At 36.2% G+C, this 25,234-nt stretch overlaps 1 protein-coding gene across 2 annotated transcripts in view; it reads left to right on the top strand.

Annotated features, from left to right (window-relative positions):
- Window positions 1-14,057, top strand: part of LOC122813004 (beta-2-glycoprotein 1-like) — a 281,969-nt gene extending 267,912 nt beyond the window's left edge. For both annotated transcript variants that reach the window (XM_044085104.1, XM_044085105.1), the window contains exon 8: window positions 13,671-14,057. In XM_044085104.1, the coding sequence (XP_043941039.1) occupies window positions 13,671-13,747 (77 nt within the window). In that variant the 3' untranslated portion in view covers window positions 13,748-14,057. The remainder of the gene's footprint in view (window positions 1-13,670) is intronic.
- Window positions 14,058-25,234: the final 11,177 nt, after the last annotated feature.

Here is a 25,234-nt window from a genome sequence, read left to right on the forward strand (position 1 = left end):
CCAGACTCATTGAGACCTTTGTGGATTACTGAGTCATAATCTGGACAAAATATGCTGGCAAGCATATATTTCCTTCTATGGTTATAATGAGGACACTCTGTTAGTATCCTGTATATATGATCTTTTCTGATCATATAGACACTGTTTCCCAAGAGATCTTCTGCAATTTCGATCATTCCAAACATTCCAAACATATTTTAGCATGTGCTGTTCTTGAATCTCAATTTTTTTTTAATTATGCAAGTAATCACTCATAGTAAGGAGTTGTGAGTCCAGTAGCTTACTTATTAAACATGCACACATAAACACAGGCACACACACATACACAAACACACGCACGTACACACACACACACACACACACACACACACACACACATATATATATATATATATATATATATATATATATATATATATATATGGGTTCACTACATATGACCGAAAGTTCATTTGACGGAAGCCCATATGACTGAGATCAAATTACAGAGAGTTCATTTCACCAAAAGCCTATATGACCGAAAACTTGTTTGACCAAAAAACAGCACTGGCAGGTATATGCCCATTTCCCCATTGTAGTGTGACCCTGGAGTGAGAATATAAAGTTAGTGGGGTGTTAAGGGCAGAGCCCCCCACATTTTGAACCAAGTTTGTACTGATGTTATATATTTTAATGTATTTTTAATGGATACGCATGTATATAATAGTGCATAAACTGCAATTATGTGGGGGGGCTACACCCCCCATAGCTTCCAATGTGGGTGGCTGTGCCCCCCACACCCCCCTAACTTTATATTCTCACTCCAGGGTTGCAATGTAGTGGGGATCTGGGCGTATACCTGCCAGTGCTGTTTTTCGGTCAAATGAGTTTTCGGTCATATGGGCTTTCGGTGAAATGAACTTTCGGTAATATGGTCTCAGTCAAATGGGCTTCAAGTCAAATGAACTTTTGGTCATATGTAGTGAACCCATATATATATATATATATATATATATATATATATATATATATATATATGTGTGTGTGTGTGTGTGTGTGTGTGTGTGTGTGTGTGCACATATATGTATACATATTATTTTCATCCACAAATTGACTCTTGAATTGAATTTTATAGTTCTCTTTCTTTCTATGGCACCATAGTAACATTTGTTCATTTGCTATCATAAACTCATCCCTTCCTTACAGTTTGGTATATAAGAGAGTTGATCGCATTGTTTTTTTTTTTTTATTATCTCATGTAGCAGCTTGGGTTTGTATGACGTAAGATGCTATTGAAAAAGTATTTGTCTTTATTGCATCAATTAAAGGTAAAATGTACATTCTATCTAATACACAAACCATCCTGCATAGCATTTTGCTGATTTAAGCTATTTTTGATCTGATATACTCCATATGCCGGTCCAAGAACAGTTGCTAGAAAATATCATAAAGCAAGTTATTATTTCTAATCATCTTTGCTTCTAGTAGTCCTTGAGGACTTATCTCTTGTTCTTATTATAAATTATTAATTTAGTTTTTGCAACATTTATAGGAAGAGCTGATCTCTCATGGACTTATCCAGAAATTCAGTCTTGTTCTTCAGTGCAAAAGAGATTGCCATTATTAACAGAATATTCACACAGTATGGCAAGACAAAATGTTATCAACACTTACTTCTTCTAATGCTCAAAAATATTTTGGCAATATAAACTAAAAGCAGCCCTGAGACACTGTATAAATATGTAAATCCCCTTTGTTAGCTTCTGATTTAGGTGATAAATGTCCTTTTCTTGATATTTTTACATGGGTCTAAGTTAATCCATATTAAATTGAAATTAAGCTGTTCATTTGTGATAAAATCCTTTTTCATTCATTTTTTCATAATTTACTTCTGTTTATATTACTAGATACAACTTCAATATCCACTGATACTACAAACAGTTTCTGAGTTCTAAAAGACCTGTTTTATGTTATGTTAGGGAAAACATGCAAAGTGAGCTTAAAAATACAATCAAACTGTGTGTGATAAAGAGTCACTTGTATTAACTGTTTTTTTTTTAGATCAATACTATTAGTGTGATGAAGAAATTTAAAGACTTGTCAGATAGGATAAATAATGTACATGATTCAGGATTCTTTATAATAGCATTTTTTTTTCTAAATGAGAACAGCTATTCACCCTTCCTTTGTGTTTGAGAAGAATTTCATTAGAATTTGAAATAATCTGGTAACAGCAAGGCCCACTTTTGATGCAAGAAATACTTTCAATTTCAAATCCCATCCACATAGATTGATTTGCCTTTATTTAATCATTTTACATATCTCTCAGTCTATTGAGCAGTATTTTTTCAATTCATACCAATTCTTTTTTCTTCACTCCCCTTCATCACCTGATCTTTAGACCTTTCTATGCTATAAAACTTTTCCTAATATGATTCCCATATTTTGCCATCTATGTACCATTTCCCAGTAAATGTTTTACCTATGTAGCATTGTATTTCCCTCCAGAAGAATTTATCATTATTCAGGATTATTTCAGCCAAACTTATACTTTTTCTGCATTCTGAATTTAAGCCAGTTTTTACATGACTCATGTAATCACCATTTTACTTCTTGATGTTCACTGTTCCCTTCAGCTTGCTCTTTAACACTAGTACCATTACACATTTCACCTTATATAATGACCTTACATATAGTCAGATTTCCTTTTCATCCTTTGTTGTCAATCATTAAAATACATCCAGTCTCATTGTTCCTCTGTTACTGGCAGCAATTAGAATACACTGGACCTGAGGGAGATGATTACTCACTTGTTATTTTCTCAAGACTGCATACCTTAACTTGAACCCTTAGTTTATAAAATAATCAATAACCCATTCTCCTGTTTTTATTACATATAAATATATCCATATATGTCGCATCACAGTCATTTTTATTATCAGATTGCTTGACCTTAGTAGTCAAAGTAATTTAACTCATTATTGAATTTAATATGTATGAAGGGCCTTCTATCTGAGTTCTTTTTTTGAAATATTTAAAAAAATTACTATATAAAGCTATTCTCGCACTTAAAACACTACATACAATATCATCTTTCAGGTTTCTGTAACTATCAACTGTGCACCTTCTAGGACATTCTAGATTGTTCTAGTATCTTTTGGAGTTTCCACATCTAGTATGTTATAAACAATTGCTACTGTAGTTATCTTCTTGACCATCTTTACTTCTATTGTGCGAATGCATTAGTTTTGAGCTCCCAGTTTTGATTCAGACCCTGGAGTTCTTTGGTTAACATTATTAAGCCTCATTTTGATCACCCACTTTTTTTTCTTTTTACTGCAGAAGTATTAAAAGTTTAAAAATGCTGCAGTGTTATTTATTCAAAACCTTATAACCATGTCCCCTAAACAATTATTATGTCAAAAAAAGTGAAAGAACTTCCTAAATCTATTTCCTAATGTGTAAATTAAATCAGCTACACTTCAGGACATAGTTTTTACTTTAATGATCAGATGTAGACTTCTATCTTTTCCTGCTGCATGTATTTCTTCACTTAGTCACCGGCCTTCATTATGCTAGTATATATTCCTCTTCCCAACCTATTCAGTACACATATAGATTATTAATATTTTTACTCACTTTCCCTGCAATTTCATAAATGGCAGTGAAGCACCAGAGAACCTTGAAGTCTCTTTAATTCTTTCTATTTCATCCCTCTCATATGTTTTGCCCTACCTAGGGTACTCTCAAAAAGCATATTTATCACTTTTTAAGTAAGTGGAGTTTCTTTAACTAAATATTGACATTGAAAAGGGTAAAAAAATACTTAAACATCCACCTGTTTTGCTGTTCAATTTTTCTTCAATTTGGGTTTTTTCCTTTTACTCTTTATTGAACAAAATTTCTTTTTTCCCATCCATGAAAATTTAAATAAATTCCACTGTCTTAATATGCATCTAGTAGTTTTTCTTTTTGAAAATGCAGCTGTTCAAGCCAAGGGTTTCCTATTACTTCTCAATATCCTTATGATCCATCTAGTAATTATATTCCACTGACTAAGTTTATTATGCTTTTTCCTTTTTATAAATCTTTCTTCCCCATTCATTTGGCTGTTTTTGAGACTGTCATTTCCCTACTCTATTTCTATGTTTATTTCTGAATAAATTCTATACAATCTCTAAACAATTTCTTCCATCTTCACATGAATCCTAATTACTTAAATTTTAAATTCTTCTAATATTTTCTGAGTGATAACTACTTATTTACCAGGATATTCGCTTGACTGTGATTCCTTCATTTTATAATTTAGTCTATCACGTTTCCACCACTTCCCAGTAGAAAAGTTATACCTGTAGGAGTGCTTTAATTTTTCCTTTCATTTCAAAATTAAATTTAAACTTTTATCTTGGCTAAAGCTGAGACTCATGTTTAAATACTCATGACTTTCAAATGTGTTCCTTAAAGGATCAAGCAAATGAAAAGAAGGAGTCTGCCTTTTTTGTAACTACTCATTTCCCTGACTGAGAAAATATGTCTTTGTTCATATCTATACATCTTGTCTGTTCTCATTTATTCTTATTATTATTTGTCTATATTCTTTTTTCAGGGGGTGTGAGGAATGCTTTCTTTTCACCTTCATGAATTTACTTTCTCTCACTTCCATAGTCTTCTTTTTTACTGTCCAAGCTTGCCTGTTTATCCTTTACTTCTGCAACATATTGCATGATAACTTCTTCTTCCAGATTACTCTCTCAAGGATGACTTTTCTTGGGTCTTTAACACAGCCAATTCTTTTCAAGACTTGGCGTTTGTATTAATTAAAGTAAACAACATAAACCTTTTTTTTTTTTACTTAAAGTTAATCAGTTCCTTCAATGTGCGTACAGCTTTCACTGTTCTATACGCAACATTCTATATTGGTTAATGCACTAAAATACAAACTCTTACTTAAATGCCCCTATCTAAAATTAATGCAGCCTTCCTTAATATTAAAGTTCATAATCCTTATGAAACATTTTCTACCTTAATACAGTGATATCAGCATTTGAAAAATACTTGTCAATTTACATCATATACACTGATCTTATTTAAAGTAGTAATCCTGTTAACACTTATAATCACTGTATTTTATATGATGTTATTTTCCCTATAGACCTGGTACTGCAGTAGGTTATTACTTTTCTACCCTTTTCTATGCAGTTTTCCTACTTTTTATAAGTTTCAAATTAACATGTAAGTTTCAAGATCATTGCTGGAATTCAAAGATTCACTGCCTTTCTGTGTAACTGTTGTACAGCTAAGTAGCGGTACATGGTGACTGTGAAACTATGAATATTCAAATAAAATCATGCAGTCCTTATGAGCAGCTAGCTATGCTTTGGGGTGTAAAAAATAGTCAGAAATCAAGTATGCAAGTAGACCTAACTGTGCAGTGTAAGTGTTTACATAGATAAAGCCATGCAGTAGTGTCAATGGTCTACAATGATAATAGGTTAAAAGAGAAAACAAAACAATATAAAAATAAAATACTTATTTAATTATTTAGTGGTGATCATGCTTAATATGTTCTTCTTATGCACAGAGCTCATTACGGTTTCTATCCCATAGATTATCAAAACATGCCTGCAGTGTTTTCCATCTTGAATCCTCTGGCACATCCACTTTTTTAAATGCACCACGATAAGTGCCTAGTAAACACTCCAAGAAATGGTTGCATAGGAAATAAAGAATTTGCTTTCTCTCTTTCATGTACCACACATGTAGTTTCTGGTAGGCACTGGCTGCTGATCTCCTGAATCACTTTCAGCATTTGAAAAATATTTGCCAATTTACTTCATCTACACTGGTCTTATTTAAAGTAGTAATCTTGCTAGCACCTGTGTGAAAATGGTATCACTTTCCTTTGGAATATCTTTATAGCCCATGAATCATGTCTACATGCTTTCTGCTGCTCACCTACCTGTAATGTAATGCAACACCCACACCCATACAGGTGTTCAGCTAACAGTCTTGAGTTGTCAGCAATGACCACAAGAAGCAAAGTGCACCTTGTGCCACAGGTGCACCAACGCAAAATATAGCAATTTATATACATTCATGTACCCTGACCTAATTTGCCTATGTGCTATACAAATAGGGATACATTTGCAGAGTGTCAGAGGCATGCCAGCATGTTGTAGGGTAAGTCACCCAGATTTGGAAAGCTAAAAGCTATATTACATATATGGACACCATTATTATGTGGAATAGCAGAAATAGTTTAACAATAGGCAAGATGTGAAAACACACAATACTCTCAAATGTGTGTAGTAAGCTGAATTTTGTCTACCTTACTAAGTATGTGCCTCCTTCATCTATAATTCACAATATAGAAGGCTGGCAACAGGAATATGTATGCCTGTATGTGCTTTAAGTTTGCAGAGGTTAATATCAACAAGGTAACCCACATTATCAGAGGAATCTGTTACTGTTACAGTTCTCTTATTGCCTGCTGAATTTTTTGCTTGCTTATTGTGGTGAATATGCATATGGCCCCAGTGTCCTATAGTAGGCCTATATCCGTGGCAATCACCAAGGGGTACCCCTTTCAGCAGAGATGCCTGCCGTACCTTATACATCACTGCTGACTATTTCAGCGTCTGCCCTACAGCTGTCATATGGTATAACACCCACAGTCACCCATTACTTTATAGGGGTCTATATCAGATGCTCAAAAAGACAAAACTCAAATGCTCACATGAGCGAAAATGCCTGGAATCAAAACTGTGATTGTGGGGTCATTTTACAGTGAGGAGTGGGATATTTGCCCTTTCCTCACTGTAGTGCGACCTCGGAGTTGGAATATATAGTTAGCGAGTTCGATTACCCGGCATTTTCGCTCATGTCAGCATTTGCGCTAAAGTCTTTTCGGGCTTATAATATAGACCTGATTATAGTATGGTTGTAGCAGTCACTCTACCAGTCCTAGTAGTATACAATCTACAGACTGTGGCATGTACTCATGGGATTCTGCACATCCAGAGGTTAAAGTGGACAGTGCAGGCTGGACAACTTGGTATATTTAAAACAAAAAAAAAAAACAAATGAAGTAAGAAGTTGCACAAACAAAACTTTTATTATAACATGCTTAGTGCTTTCATTTCTCAATAACCTGGGACTTTATTAAAGTATAAAAACACAACCCTGGTGCCACAATGTATTTATAGTAAGAATTATGCAGTTACATCTCGTCACATCGTAACTGATTGTTCAGCCTTAAGGATTTTGTTTTTTTTTAGTTAGTTTATTTTGTTGGTTACTGATTGATTTGATATCTTTCTCCAAGCAGCTGTGACACCCAAATGATACCTTTTGGGACTGGGATGATTGCCAGTTATTATATGAGCTGGTGTTCCAAAATGTGGTCAATGATATAAATGTTGTGAGGGGAAGCAACTCCCCTTTACAGTGGTGTAATAAGCATGTTACTGACATGCTACACCATGACAAGGCAAAGAAATGCTCCATAAAAAAGAGGTCAGCCAGAGGGGAGGGGCCACCTTGTAGCAAAAGGCAGATAGACTCAAGTGAGTTTCTGGTGCGCTGGAAGGGTACACTGGTTCTGGGATCAAATGACATCAGCATGGGCTTTCCCCATATGGCCCAGTGGATGATTCACCAAGTTATTACTTTTTAACACCAGATTTCTGCATAGTTTTAATGCACAGACACACTCTAGGCTAACCACTACAGATGTTGACTATGTATTGTGTTAGCCACATCAAATACCCAGTTATGTCAAGATGGCTGCAGCAGTAGGTTAAATTTTAGATGAGTACACTTCATATAAGCACAAAGTGTTGGCTCAGGAACCTATACTCACTCTAGTGCGTATTTTTGTTGTGTATTTACAGGACAGAGAACGGCTGTGGTGACATCTGTAGAGGCCGGGGCACAATGACAGGATGATGTTGGCACCTGTGCTAAGACTGATGAGAAAGAAGAGACAAAAACCTAAATCACAGTCTGATGACACAGTGGCATTGTCTGCTCCACCCTGAGTGTGGACACACCCTCCATACAAACAGAAGGTGTAGCCTCAGTGGCAAAGAAACATGAGCTTGTACAGCAAGAGTGCTCATCTTTCCCAGTAGGGGAGGAGTCACTCACAGCTCTCTGTGGCAGCATCTGCAGATGCTCATATTGCATTTGAAGGTGGTATTACCATCATTTTACAATGCTAAAAGTATGCTTGATGTTATATAACAAGCAGCCCCTCACACGTGAATGGCATTTGGGATATACCAGCAGATATGTTGCAGTATCATATAGGTATAATCTGCTGCAACCTAATCCATCATGGCCATAACAGTGTTATTTAGCATTCAGGAGGACATGGTGGCCAGACATGACAATAACCAATCTGATGAGGTCTGTGGTACTAAACACTTATCTGCTATGTCCACATCTCTGCAGAGAATTGCCAGTGCTGCCATCACCACACTCACTGGCAGTTCTGTCTGAGGTCAGGGGAGGATATTACCAGGTGTGGCTTTGTAGGGGCAGTCATAGGCTAAATAATCTGCATCTAGATATGTACAACCCCTTGTCATGGGAGGATATTACTCTTGCCCTTCATCAACTGGCCACTTCATAAACAAACCTCTTTTAGATCATTGTCCCACAGTCATCTACCACCACTTTTACAGGAAACAGCAGTCCTACTACAACAGGCCAGCATAGTGGCTGCAGATCCTCAAATGCATCACAGATGGTAATTGTAAATGCACAGAATATGCATTACCTTGGGACTCCTGCCTTTGTATCATGCCATGGCCATATAGTGAACTCTTACCCCATCACAAGAGGGCATTTGTCTCGATGACATAGAATACCCATACTCTTGAGAATATGTGTCACATTCCTGTGATATGCCCCTGCCCAGTGTGTGCAGACAGATGTGTCATTGTGTTCCAAGTCACTTGGAACATGATAATGACTGCAGCCTACTACACCATCACTTCCTTCTGTGTGGAAATGTAGGTATGTCTGATGCACAGTGTGGGCTGCCTATGCACTGACTAGTATAGCATCATACTTACAATGGCTGCATCATGTTTACTACAATGGCTGCATCATGTTTACTGTGTCTGACTACATGCTATCACAATGTGCTTATCAGGGCCTATATATTTGGAGCAGATATTCCTGCTTCACCTGCCTTGTCATTACTGCATCCATCACTGACTTGGAGGAGGCTGTGTAGTTAGTGGTTCTTACAGTCCCCACACACTCTCATTAATTGAAGGTGTCCATGCACTTTCCCTGCTGGACGTGTGTGTTTGTGTGTACAGGTGTGTGCGCGCGTGTGTGTGTGTGTGTGTGTGTGTGTGTGTGTGTGTGTGTGTGTGTGTGTGTGTGTGTGTGTGTGTGTGTGTTTATGCTGTCTGACCAGACAAGTATCCATTTGTCTCCTGAGCCTGTATTCTCACCAGGCTGAACACAAACCTCATGATGTTGCAGGTTTGAGAGTGTGTGGTTAATACTGTTGTTTAGCCACATATTGCATGGGTATCATAAGCCAGGAGGCTGGTGTGTATTCAGCACCAGTTACAGCAAAGTGTGCATATATAGTAGACCCTACATAAGGACATATTAGACGTGTAATTGTATACCAATTGTATACCTCAGTGATTTATAAGTCTGAATCATACAAACTGCCTGGGTGCTGGCTGACACATTGATTATGGTCCTACAAATCACACACTACCTAGTGGTTCACAGAATAGCAGCCCTTCCTATTCATAAAAATTTTCACTCTGGGCCAGGTTAGTCTTCTATTGCTATATATACAGTGTGTAGCTCCTAGTACCTCAAGAAAGCAGGTGATATCGTAGATGCACACATGGTGTCAGCTGTTTACAGTACTATGACAGAAAACTGTATACGCTCCTCCAAGTGTTGCACAATCTAGAAGAGGAGGTCTGTGAAATACCTAATATCCTCAGTTGATCTCTGAAAACTCTGTAGCTAGAATGGAAAGAGCTGCATATAACTGAAACATCACAGCTATGGGAAGGCCATTCATTTTTAAAGATTCCGTGTGTGGGTGGCACGTGTCCATCAAGACCTGATTAATAACTCAATAGACTCTATAAAGAGATCAATGATCTCTTGATCAGTAAAACTGATAAGTCAATAACTTATGGTACCATATCGATGAGAAATAGCAGCAAAAAGGACTATAACATATTACTGCTAGGACTGGGAATTCTTTTTGCATGTACTGAAGATATTTTTGACATATTTTACCCTTTTATAGTAAGGCACATTCAGCAGTGTTATTTTCTCTATAGACAACTATGAATTTTGCCTGCGTTTAACTTGCATATATGTTATTATAGTAATAATAATATTATTAAGAGGTATTTCATATCTCTCAACCTGAAGACATAGAAAACAGAAACAAAGGCCTTTGAAAAATAGGAACATTCAGCTAAAAGCTTGAACATATAATTAGCATAAAATTTGAATACCAAATACCACATAACTCTTCCCATTCCCAATATGATTATGGGATACTACTCAGAACACGTATTTAAAAAACAGTGACAAAATGATGAAAAACTATAAGCAGACAATTAAAGAGGTAATGTAAAATCTGTAAACTTTAATAAACTATATTGCACAATTCTCCTACATAAGGTAATTTATTTTTACTCCAGAAAAAGGGAAATATAAGATGTGCATCCTCTTTCTTTAAATTATTATTGCCACTAGTAAGTTGGTCATGTGGAGTGGTTTTGTCTGTGTACTAGGCAGCTTAAAAAAATCACATCTGATGAGGGGGATTCAGAAAACTGTGTGAAGGGAAAAAATCAATCCTGAAAAGACAGACGTACCTTCAAAAAGGGACTTACTAAAATCACTGCTGAAAATAGAAACATTGCTCCAAAATAGGGATAATTGAGAGGTCTGCCACATTTTACTACCCTCATTCATTTGCATGTTATTATTCCAGCATTTGCATCATTCTTCACTTATGCTTTTATGCAGTCTACACTGGAGTACACTATGGGTCTATGAAACAGTACAAATTTGCACCTGTCTACGTGTTACAAGTCCCAGCACAAGTGTGCTCTGCTTTCTGCATAACCTGCTTATGAATCTCAGCCCATATACTCACTTGTGCTCATTTTTGGAAAACATGGCTGGAGATGATTGTCACTGTTGGGGTGACACCCTATCCCTATGTGCAAAAATGAGAAAAATGGGTTGTGGATGGATGGATGGAGTGATGGATAAGATTCATAACCAATCAAAGCACAACTGCATATATCAGATTCACGTTTAAATAATCTGTATCACAGACAAAAATAATTAAAAAAACATATATCTCTCTAAAACATATATAACTCCCCAATTACCTGTTTCCATAGGGGTTCCCCAAGGATCCATCCTTGGACCCCTACTCTTCTCTGTTTTCACCAATAATCTAGCCTCTGCCACCAAACATGGCACACTCATACAATACGCAGATGACTCAACCATCATCTGCTCAGCTCAGTCCCTACCCAAACTGCAAAAAGTTACACAGGAAGCCTTTTCCTCTGTTGAAACTTGGTTATCCGATGCCCAATTAATACTCAACCCAAACAAAACTAAACTACTCATCTTCCAACCCACCAAACATACTCAAAACAACTCTCACTTTAACATCACAGCAAAAGACAACACCACTATATACCTAAGTGAACACACCAAATTGCTAGGAGTGGAAATAGACAATAAACTAAAATTTGACATTCACATATCCATGACCATAGAAAAAGTCCACAAAAAACTAGGAGCATTATACAGAAATAAGCAACTTATCACCAAAGCAGCAAAGATTTCAATAGCAAATTCCCACCTTATCTCCACCCTACTTTATGCCTCTCCAATATATACCAACCTAAGGCAATGCAATCTAAACAAGCTAGAGACCTGCTACAACAAAATCACCAAATTCGCCACAGGGGCATCCTACCGTAGTCACCACTGTCTCTCACTTGCTGAACTGGGCTGGCTTGAACTCCCTCACCTCCTTCAATGGTATCAACTCTCACTCGCCCACAAACTAGTAAACCATCCACTAAATGTCCCATCCCTCCAGAATCTACTCCAACCCTATCGCACCACCAGACCACTAAGATCCAGCAACAAAAATCACTTGCAGATCACTAAAGCCAATAACTCTGCTGGTGAAGCTCTATTCTCTTGCACCACAGCCAAATTATGGAACTCCCTCCCACCCACAATTACCTTCATACCATCATGCACCCACTTCAAAACTTTACTAAAAGCGCACCTAAAAACATGCTGGCTATGCCCTTGCAACTCCCACTCTAATATCACCCACCCCAACCAACCACTACCTTTCTTTCCACTCCACTATCTACCTTGATTATAGCAAGCTCAGATGCTCATAAGCCAGTACTTATTATACAGCAGGAACTTCTTCTTGCAACATTTGTTAATGTCTGTTATGTACTTCACAGATAAAGATTCTAGTTGTCGACTAATGTACTATGTTCTTCATCTGTAAATATGTTGTAAGTAATTGCTATGTAAATTGTTAATCGCTATGTAATCCAATATAACTACTGTCTGTTTATTTTAACTGTGGAGCTTTTTTCCCCAGGCCTCCGCTGAAAATAGACCCACGTCCAGTCAGACACTCCCAGTCAACAAATATAAGTAAATAATAAATAAATAAATATAAAATGTTGCTTTTTCTCTGATGGAAATTAGGTCATTTGGTCAGCAACATATTTATTCATGTTTTAAGAATCAAAACCATGCTCGCATAATTAAAAACCTTACACTGAATATTTAAAGCAAATTGACTCTTCAGAAGAAAAATAGTAATAAGAAAAAAACTGTTCCTGGAATCCAGAAAAAAAAATCAGCTTTATATTATAAGATGTTTACATGTGTAATAAAGCGAATATAGAATATTAGCGTAAAACAAGAACTCAGAGCAGATTAAAAACAAGCTATTTAGCCGTTTTATTTTATTATTCTTTTGAGGAAATACACTATTTTGCAAACGTTATAATCAGACAAGTTAACAATGAATAACTATTTAGTTATTATTCAGCGTTCCAATACTCAAAGGTGTCCCTAAATTTCAATAACCATTGCTTTGAACTATTCTGACCATCATGGAAAGGTCTTAACAAAACTTGGGAAAATGGCAATGCCCCTGCGTTTAAAGACTTTATTCATCATGCCATTATTTCTTGTCAGAAAGAAACCGATACAATTAAAATGATAACTATAAGAAAGAGCAGTGATAAAGCTGGACAAAACTGAAATCTTTATCACAGAGACATTAAAATCATAGCTATAAGCATGATGGGAGTGATGGTTAACATATAACTGCAGTAATTTAATATTTATATATGTACTACAAGGCACTTTGTAATTAGTTGCATATATTAAGATTGTGTTATACTTGTTATCTCAGAATCATAATTAGTTGCATATAGTGTTAAAATTATGTTATACTAATCTGAGAATTAATAACATTTGTTTATAATAGTTTTTCTTTGACTGTTTACTACTTATTTATTTATTCTTTTTTTAATGAAAGAACCATTTTCTTCTGTTTGTGTTTCCTAGTTTGTTTGCTTGTTGCATTTCTCTACATCTCTGTTTTTTGTTTACAGAGCCAACATATTTACAGTATAACGTTCGGTATGGGTCGCTTCCTTCAGAAATAGAACAGTGCAAAAATAGTTTCTGAAAGTCTTCTTCACCTGACATTGCATTATGAGAAATAAGCCAAATAGATGAAAACACTGATTTGCAAGTTACAGAGTTCATAAATGGAATCTATTCTGTGCCTTTAAGCAGAAGTTTAGTAATGGCAGTGTCATGACAGGGAAATTTATCTATGTTGCATTTTCTCCATGAGATGACTTGCATACATGTAACTGTTAAATTGTTCATGTGGTACAGATATAACTATTAACTACAGCATCATGTTTTTAAAATGCAATAAGAAATACTGTAATACTGATGAAATTAATAAAGAAATGTGCATGTATATTAAATCTCAGAGTGCTTGAATTAATTTGTTTCTGTATGCTACTAAATATTTTTGCCTGTTTAAGAAACATCTATTCTATTTATCTATGTGTGAGTGTATGTACATGCGTGTGTGTGTGTATGTTTCTGTCTATATATATATATATATATATATATATATATATATATATATATATATGGGTCTACTTGAGTTGGACAAAAGACCAGAAGATCGAAATCCGGAATGCCGAGACGGAAACAACGAAACCGCAGAACACCGAAAAACGCGAAATTCAAAATCCCGATGTTAATGGAGTTTGAATTAACGCTTTTTGTGTTCTGCTGTAGTCAAGTGTGTGTGTGTGAGTATATTTGTGAGGGGAAATGCTGTTCGTAAGTGTGTGTTGTGACTGTGGTGTGTGTGTGTGTGTGTGTGTGTGTGTGTGTGTGTGTGTGAGGGACTGTACTGTGTGGGTGTGTGTTTGTCTTGTGTGTCTGTGCGATCTCAGAGTTAGAATATTAAAGTGGGGGTGGTGTGGGGGGTGCAGGGGGGCTTTCCCCCCTGCCTATCATTAGTGTAGGGTGTTTTGTTTAGTAGTGTGGGGAAGTTGTGTGTGTGTTTTTGTGTTATGTGTGTTTTGTAAACTTATGTGTTTTTCTGTGTTCTGGGGTTTCGTTGTTTTCGTCTCGGTGTTCTGTGTTTCATTCTTCTGGTCTTTCATTGTTACGAAGTAGACCCATATATATATATATATATATATATATATATATATATATATATATATATATATATACACACACACACACACACACACACATGCACACACACACACACACACACACACACACACATAATATATAAATGCACACACACACACACACACACACACACACACACACACACATATATATATATATATATATATATATATATATATATATATATACTAATTAAAATATTTTTTAGTGTCTCACTGCTGTTTTTCTGCTGTTTAAAACATTTTTAGTGCTTCCTGCCTATAATAGTGCAGCTAGTAGCTGTAGCATAGTCCAGATATAGCTTTGCTGCATCTGGGTTTGTTTATAGTGGCTGTTGTATTCTAAGCACATTTTCCAACCCATCTTTAATTGGAAGGGGCCCTTCTGTACCCTTGTGAGACAAGTGTGCTAAGTGGAACCTGTCTGGTGAAGGGTGATTGATCTAGGGCTTGGAGTAAGCACCCTCTGTGGTTCTTTTGAGTTTTTTTAGTTTTTAGCTTCTGGTATTTAAGGCCTGCATTTGAGTGGGTTTCTGCTTGTTTGAGCATTGCTCAGCACCGTCACTGCTGTGTGATTTGCATCATAACCAAACAGATAATTTTGACCTTCTTTCCCTTAGATACAGCTGTAGTACATTAGTGTAGTCTTCATCCTTAGTACATCTCTGGTCTAAGAAGTATTGCTAGTGAGCTGTGACCTATAAAACCACCAGCCAAAAATCACATCAGAAATAACAATATACAGTGCACCTCCTAGATCAGTCCTGAAAGAACTCTCTTTGTGATAACAGTTCTTCAAAGCTAGCATTATGGACAGTTGGACTACCCTTGTTTCTCCTGCCAGCCTTTTTGAATTGGGTCTCCCTCCTGAGACAGTGTAGCAACTGCCTTTACAACCTTCTTCTAATAACTCACACTAGTACAGAGTGTGAGAGATGTATCTACACCAAGAATCTTGAATCCGTGCTTTCTCGCACTCCAAACAGTAACACTGAAGAGGTTGTCAACTCCCCTACCACTAGTCATGCACATAGTACCACTACTCATACACATAGTATACATCCAACATCAGTGTAAGTTCTCTTAAAAAACTTCTGAAACACCAGAGACAAAAGACTGCTACACCTAACACAGTTCCCAAAGCACCCAAGACACATAGCAATACTAGTGTCTCACCTACCAAGTCCTTAAGGCATAACACTCAAAAAACAAATGTTCTTGTCATTGGGGACTCCATAGTGAGACACATGGATGTCCTACTCACCAGGTTAGATAAGGAGAAAGTCATGGTCACCTGTCTGTTTGGTGCCAGGATTCATCAAATCTCGCATCCACTCAGGTCTCTTGGCAACAAGTGCCATTATGACTCTGTCATAGCTCATGTTGAGTGAGCAGCCTGAGACATACCTCACTGGGCTATATGAAGAAAGGCATGATTGAGCTCTCCGAGTATGTGTCCCAGGCAGGTATGTCCATAGCCTTGAGCAGCATGTTGCTCTCATCCAGAATGATGCACCAGTATGAACAAAAAATTATCAGTTTCAGTAATTGACTTAATTTTCGATGTCATTCAAAGGGGGGTCCACTTTCTGTCAGCCTGGGATGATATGGTTGACAGACCTCACTGCTTGACCAGAGGTGGTTTGCACCTGGCACCACTAGGCTGTGGGCTGCTGAAAAGGCTCTTGTCTCTGCCATAGTGCCTTTTTTAGGCAAGGTCTCAAAAACAAAATTGCTGACATGAAAATTGCCAACCATAACAAAATAAGGGCTATGCTGCTAATCACTAGGAGCTTAGACCAAAAACTGCACACCCAGGAAGCACTTCTGTACTGGAGGCTGTAGATATCTGTGCAGTCACAGAAACATGGTTCAAGGCCTCAGAGAGTACCTCAGCCTTGCAAGGCTACAATTCTTTCCACACCTTCAGACCACAACATGAACATGTTATAACAACAGGAGACGGTGTTTCTATCTGTATTAGAGATATTCACCTCCCAACTAGGTAGACTGGACAACTCCATGGAGTTATTCAAAGTTTAGATTACTGTGGGTAAGAACCCCTCCCATTCAAGTCATAGCTAGTTATAGATCCCCCTCCATGGATCATGATATGCACAAGGCCTACTTGACCTAACTGGAGCCAATACAAATATTGCCAAACACACTGGTCATGGGGGATTTCAATTATCTCACCATCAACTGGAAACCTACTCTATCCCTAACTCAGTAGCACAAAAGTTCCTTGGCTTTGTTATCTCAAATGGCATGGAACAAAATGTTCAAACTCCAACAAGAGAAATACACATACTAGATCTGGCCCTTACTAACATGACAAATAAGTGTACCACCTCAACTGTTGGACCCTGATTAGTTAAATCTGACCACAAATCAGTCACCTTCAAACTGGCACTAACCCCAGAACTCACAAAGCATGAATTCAGACTAAAACATTTCACCAAAGCAAACTATATCCTCCTAGGGGAAGGTATAAATGCATTCCAAGCCCCACCCCCAGCTGGAAGTGGTAACTACACCAAAGCTTACACTAAAGCCCTGTGCAATCACTTGTATAAGTGTATAGACTCAGCTTTTCCAGAGACAATCAAAGCCAGAGGCCCAAGTAAAAAAAAAAATCCAGCCTGGTGGACAGCATCAACAAACTTTACAAGTTTTGCATAAAGTTGCTGTCTAAGAAAACTAAGAAGGATGATGCCACAACAGTGAGAAAGCACCATCCTCAGCCTTAACAGGCAAATATGTCAACACATCAAATCCTCTCAGGGTAACTTTGAGAAAACTTAGCAATCACAGCCAAGGATAATCATAAGACCTTTTACAGTTACGTATGTAGCCCAAAAGGTAGGACCCAAGCATGTGCCAAACTAGTGACTAACGGTATCACACACATTGATCCCGCACAGATAGCAAACCTGTTAACAGACAGATTTGGTGAACATTTCACTCCCTTATCTCCACCATACTTATCACAAACCTTGCCCCCAACTCCCCATACTACATATCCAAAGAGCAGGTCAGTAAAGCCTTGTCTAAGGCAAAAAACACAGCCTGTATGGGACCAGATGGCATCCCAGGCTGTCTTCTAAATAAACTAAAACATGAACTAGCATCACCATTAAGTACCCTATTCAATCATAGCCTAACCACTGGCTTTGCTCCTGCAGAATGGAGAACAGCAATAGTTATTCCCCTTCACAAAGGTGGCTTAGCAACAGACCCAGGGAATTACAGACTCGTAAGTCTGACAAGCCTCATCCATAAAGCCATGGAACGTATCATCATGGACCTCATAAATAAAGACATAGGCGACCTCCAAAGGCTGGATCCAACCAAATTCAGCTTCATCAAGGCAGATCCTGCTTGTTAAACCTGGTGGATTTCTTCAAAATTGTGACCAGGGCTATTGATGAGAGCAAATCTGTGTACACAGCATACCTCGACTTGACAAAGGCCTTTGACACAATCCCACACTCAGGCTTTACTGATAAACCTTGCAAAGTGAATGTAAACTCCTTTGTTGTAAGATGTTTTGCCAACTGACTCACAAACCATTCACATACTAGCAAAGTGGGTGATTCCACATCAATCAGCAGACATGTCACCAGTGAGGTACCACAAGAGTCAGTGCTGGTCCCCCACCATTTGGTATATACTAAGGGGTTGTGGCTGGCCAAGTTCACAGACAACTGCAAACTGGGTGCAATTATTGAATCCCCAAATGATGTCAGTATACTTCAAGAGGGTCTTATACAGACCAGTGACTGGTGTCTTAGTCACAGTCTCAAAGAGAAGGCAAAGAAATACATCATCATTCCCTTCAGTAAAAACAATGCCCCATCACACTATCAGATTAACAGCAATGTTCTATGTACCTATGAAGTGGTAAAAGATCTGGGATCACAAGTAGACTGTGACCTTAAGTTTGATGACTATGTGTCTACTGTAGTAAGCACCAAAAGACAGAAGAAAACTACTGACCAAACTGCCAGAAGTGTGCAAACCAAATACTCCACAATAAAACCACTGGTATATTGATGCTGTAGAAAATGCTGGTAGTCCACAAAGCAAAGCAAAACAGTTTATTGTAAGACAATAGAAAGCTGGTAAGTGCTTTCGTCCTCAACAAAAGAACTTCATCAGACAAATTAAAATCAAACACAGAACACATTTTAAAGACGCCCTTTGTGCTTTGCATGATAGTAGCCACTCCCCCTAAGTAACAAAAATTTAAAAGGGCAATACAAACTCTGATGTCAATGACAAAATGTTAAATAAATACATGTTACTAGATATAAAAAAATATAGAAAATATATAAAAAATATAATTTACTTAACAATTTTTTAAAAGAGCAATGAATAAATATATAAATAAATATGACCAAAACAATAACACCAAACAAACCACAATTACCTTTGATAAAAAATATAAGTCAAAATATGCAAAAAACCAGCAAAGGTATGGCTCGAGGTTCAAGAGTAGCAGCAATAGTATGGTAATCCAAAATAGCAGCACAATGTAAAAATCCAGGTACGAAGGCACAGAGTCAATCCAGTTCAATTAAGCTCAGCTTTATTCACACAAGCGCTTTCACATATAGCTTCATCAGGTGTTTGAGATAAACTGAAAAACTACACCTTTAAATATACACCTATACAGTCATGTGATCATTTCATAATACAAATTTAAAGACACATCTCTCATAAAAGCAATAAAATGATGATGACATATAAAAAACATAATAATAAAAAACAAACATATAAAAAACATTAAACTTCATTAATATAACAAAAACATTATTATATATTTATATATGATACGGATAAAAACTTATTATTTCTTTCTTAGGGGTCTATTTTGTAACACTGGTTTAATTGGAATATGGTCATTAAGACCATGACCATAATTCACCCTTAACCTAGCTAACCAGCAAGCTTCCAGCTCTTCGGTTCTATGTCTAATGTTACCACGTCTCACATTCTCATAAGTAATACCCAAAACTAAAAACTTAAACTCATGCCTTATGTTTGTATTAACAATATGTTAAGCTAATGCAGTCATTAGATTCTGTTTATTAATGTTATAAAGATGTTCCCTGATTCTCTCCTTTAAACAAAGATTTGTTTTTCCTACATAATATTTGTTGCATAATTTGCATACATCTAAATATACCACATGTATTGTATTGCAATTTGCTGTGACTTTAATGTAAAATAGTTGGCCATTATCTGGATGTTTAACTGTAGTATCAGTTGAAATATAAGCACAATAATTACAATTTACCACATGGTTTAGTTCCAAAATCTGAGACAATAGAACTGGTAGACATTTGTTTGTCACATAATCTATTTCTAAGTGACCTCTTGTTCTTAAACGTAAATTGTGGTTTCATACTTACTAATGATTCAATATACTCATCTGTCATCAAGACATTCCAATGTGAGCCAATAACAGTTAAATACTTATTAATGTCTCTGGTGTAATGTAGAGACATTCTTAGTCTGTTGTCATTATCTCTTTTTCTACGACCATAAGAGTCAGAAAAGTAAGGTTTAGCAACAGTGGACCTCAAACCGTCTACCTCACCTGAAATATCTTGTACCATTTCATCATTATACCCCTTCTCTAATAATTTATTTACTGTTTTAGATTTACATCTTAAATAATCTTCTTCATTCACAATAAGTCTGGAAGCTCTAAAAACTGATTTCTAGCTACACTCCTAAATACAAACTTCGGGTGCATACTTTGTCTATTCAATAATTGATTAGCATGACAAGGCTTTCTGAACATGCTGCTTTTTAAACCACCATTAATATCTCTACTTACAGTTACATCTAAAAATTGATATGTGTAATTGAAAAATTCAGAGTGAAAGACAAAAAAGTAGTAGAATTATTAATATAGCTCACTAAATCATTCAGCTGTTGTTTATTACCACTCTATAACAAAAAGTGGTCATCCATAAACCTTTTATAAAAAATAATATGTGTAGAAAAAGGACCATTGATTATACTTTCTGTTTCCCAAACACTCATAACTATATTTGAATAACTACTGGAGCATGAACTGCCCATGGCAACACCATTCTTTTGCCAATATATTTTCTCATTAAAGACAAAGATGTTATTCTGCAAAATTAAACTCAACAGTGTTTGTATCACATATAACTCATCTTCTCTATATATACTAGACCCTTTCAAGAATTGCATAACAAAGTCGATACCTATGTCATTCGGTATCTTGGTGAACAAAGAGACAACATCTAAAGTTACAAACATATATTCACATGAACTTGAAACATTTTTAGAAAAATCATATAACTCAGATAAAAATTGTTCAGTGTCCCTCAAAATCACATTTGACTTATCTATTAAGGGTCTAATACGTTTCTCAATGTATATAGACATTGGTTCTGTGCACCAATTACTACCTGTGACTATAGGTCTAATAGGTGGTTTGACTTTATTCTTATGAATTTTCGGAAGCCCTTTTATTATGGGTATAGTAGGGTTGGAAACACACAAATATTTAACTAGGTCATGGTCAATAACTGTTGTAAGTTCCAACCATTCAACAGTATTATGAACATTTTTAATCATAGAATCTACACGTGATGAATTAATGATTTCATAAAAACTCTTATCAGATAACATTTCAAACATTGCCATATCATAATCTACTTTATCCATCAAGACTATCTGTCCACCTTTATCTGCTGGTCGAATAATCAAATTAGGATTCCTTTGCATTGATACTAGAGCTTCATGTTCCTGTTTTGTTAAATTATAACTTCTATTACCTTTTTTACTTAACTGTTCTTTATTATATATACTTCATATACACTAGATATGCATAGCTGTTCAAATGCATTCACCAACGAATCGAGTTTTGGAACAAACAGACTCGGTCTTTTAAATTCATTCATTCCCTCAATTTATGCACCATTAAACATACATTTAAGCATAATATTGCGCGTAAACATTTTAATGTCGAACACAATGTCAGTTATTTGCGTATCTATAGTAGGTATAAAAGACAACCCTTTACTTAAAACATTCGTTTCATAAGTATTCAAACTGTAAGTAGTCAAATTATAAATAAGTGTCTCACATTTTGAAATGCCCTCTTTATCGTTAAAGGGCTCACATGTCCTTCTCCCATTTTTCATTTGTGCCTTGTCGCACTTCTTCCTCTCTGTTGTACATTTTGTAAACCTGTCTTTACTCAACTTGTAGATCTCTCTCTTATTGGGAGCGGAAAAGTGAGACCTTTCGTGTTTAAACCACATGAAGGATGATTATTATTAGCTGCATTTTCTGTTAAAACATTGTTTGATTCACACAGGGATACTAAAGCTGAAATAGCAGCGTCATCTAATTTGTGAACATCGGCCATTGTAACTAACACTTTCTTAGTCATTGTAGCTACATTATCAGCAAGACCCGACGTGTCTAAGGCAATATCTGACAAAACTTCAGTTAATGTATTAGTACTTACAGAAGATGAATAATTTATTGCTGTATTATCACTCGTAGCTTCCAAACGCTCTTCTATTCGCTTCTGGTTCATCATATTACACTGTTGCAAGTGCGTATTCCGTGATTGGTCTATGTTATCACATGGCCATGTAAAGATACTGCCTGTTGAAAAATCTTTACGGTCACGGATTACTTTATTCATGTTAGTCTATAATAACTTCCTACCATAAGCTGAGACATTGTCAAGTGTGTCAGTCAATGGTTTGCTCAAAACTACCGAGCAATACTTGGAACAAAGAGATAAATATTTGGTTTTAATTATACCTAGTATTTCAACCTCATTTCTGGTCGCTGAAGAAATTAACAGTCTCAGATAGCCCATACTGGTAGATATATTTAACTGCTGCCATTCAGATAATAAAATCGGATCACAGTCAGTCTGAGCTGGCATTTTCATAATTCTCAGTCCACGAGGTACAATCTGCTCTTTCAAACATAGCTGCAGATGAAACCTTTCGTATTGTAACCTTTTTAATTTACACAGATCTCTCTCCATCGTTAGTAAATCACTCTTCAGTGCTAAAAAATCTAAGGAAATTTCTTCATCGCCGATAGTAGGTACAAACTCAGTCAAAAGCGGATTATCTTTAACAGTGACCCGTGAGATGAATGTATTCACATTCTTCTCTGTCCAACTAAATTGTTCTGTAGTTTCAGCAATTTCTATAAAATCAGCAGATTCATTACTTACAGCCATAGCTTTGTGATTGTTTGGTGTAAGAAAAATACACTTCAAAGTAGACCAAAACAATAACACCAAACAAACCACAATTACCTTTGCTAAAAAATATAAGTCAAAATATGCAAAAAACCAGCAAAGGTATGGCTCCAGGTTCAAGAGTAGCAGCAATACTATGGTAATCCAAAATAGCAGCACAATGTAAAAATCCAGGTACGAAGGCACAGAGTCAATCCAGTTCAATTAAGCTCAGCTTTATTCACACAAGCGCTTTCACATATAGCTTCATCAGGTGTTTGAGATAAACTGAAAAACTACACCTTTAAATATACACCTATACAATCATGTGATCATTTCATAATACAAATTTAAAGACACATCTCTCATAAATACAAACTTCGGGTGCATACTTTGTCTATTCAGTAATTGATTAGCAATTGAATAGACAAAGTATGCACCTGAAGTTTGTATTTAGGAGTGTAGCTAGAAATCAGTTTTTTAGAGCTTCCAGACTTATTGTGAATGAAGAAGATTATTTAAGATGTAAATCTAAAACACTAAATGAATTGTTAGAGAGGGGGTATAATGATGAAATGGTACAAGATATTTCAGGTGAGGTAGACGGTTTGAGGTCCACTGTTGCTAAACCTTACTTTTCTGACTCTTATGGTCGTAGAAAAAGAGATAATGACAACAGACTAAGAATGTCTCTACATTACACCAGAGACATTAATAAGTATTTAACTGTTATTGGCTCACATTGGAATGTCTTGATGACAGATGAGTATATTAAATCATTAGTAGGTATGAAACCACAATTTACGTTTAAGAACAAGAGGTCACTTAGAAATAGATTATGTGACAAACAAATGTCTACCAGTTTTATTGTCTCAGATTTTGGAAATAAACCATGTGGTAAGTTTAATTATCGTGCTTATATTTCAACTGATACTACATTTAAACATCCAGATAATGGCCAACTATTTTACATTAAAGTCACAGCAAATTGCAATACAATGCATGTGGTATATTTAGATGTATGCAAATTATGTAACAAATATTATGTAGGAAAAACGAATCGTTGTTTAAAGGAGAGAATCAGGGAACATCTTTATAACATTAATAAACAGAATCTAATGAATGCATTAGCTAAACATATTGTTAATACAAACATAAGGCATGAGTTTAAGTTTTTAGTTTTGAGTATTACTTATGAGAATGTGAGACGTGGTAACATTAGACATAGAACCAAAGAGCTGGAAGTTTGCTGGATAGCTAGGTTAAGGGCGAATTATGGTCATGGTCTTAATGAAGGAGCCAGCAGAACATGACCCAATATGAAACTTTTATTGGTAAAATATCATATCAAAAATAAGCAGAGAGTATTGCACAAACCGGTTTCGGCTGGTAAACTAGACACAACCTTCCTCAGTGTGAAACAAGCAACTTCAAAGCTGAAATTAAATACACTGCAAAGAAACATGATTGGATAAACCTAAAGCTTGTCATTTAAACCTGGTGGAAATAAACCACCTAACTTAATCATCCATGTTTTCTCTTTAGAGTTTAATAAAGAATGCCAACCTGTTTTATTCACTTTTTTACCATGAATAATGTCAATAATAGTAAAGTGAAAACTAGCTGTAGGATGTGTTTGCTGATGTTTGTATAAAGCATTGTGTATTCTGCCTTTTTTAATATTGCTTATGTGCTCCGAGATCCTTAATCTTAATGGTCTAGATGTTTGACCAATATAGAATGTGCCACATGTACATGTGGCTAAATAAACTACCCAATCGGAGCTACAATTGGCAAAGAATTTGATATTGTATACAGTGGCAGAATTTCTACTAGTAAATTCTTTTGTTTTGGAAACTTTATTGCAATTGGTGCAATGTCCGCAAGGGTAACAACCAACAGGTATACTGCCAGTAAGAGTGGTTTGTATTGGTTCTGGGAGACTGTTGTCATGCACATGTTTGTAATGGTTAAAATGGCTGCCCAGATTTCTGCCTTTCCTAAAAGAAAAAAGGCAACGTTCAGGAACAATATTAGACAAATCATTGTCATACAATAATAGATTCCAATGTCTATTGACACTCTGGATAAGGCTATCCGAATTCCTGCCATAGGTAGTAGTAAATCTAATGGGTTGATGGATAGGTTCTTCAGCAATTTTATATGCTAATAAGTCATCCCTTTTCAT

This window comes from Protopterus annectens, chromosome 10.part0 (assembly GCF_019279795.1).
Source record: "Protopterus annectens isolate FY-2018-M chromosome 10.part0, PAN1.0, whole genome shotgun sequence".
Lineage (NCBI taxonomy): Eukaryota > Metazoa > Chordata > Ceratodontiformes > Protopteridae > Protopterus > Protopterus annectens.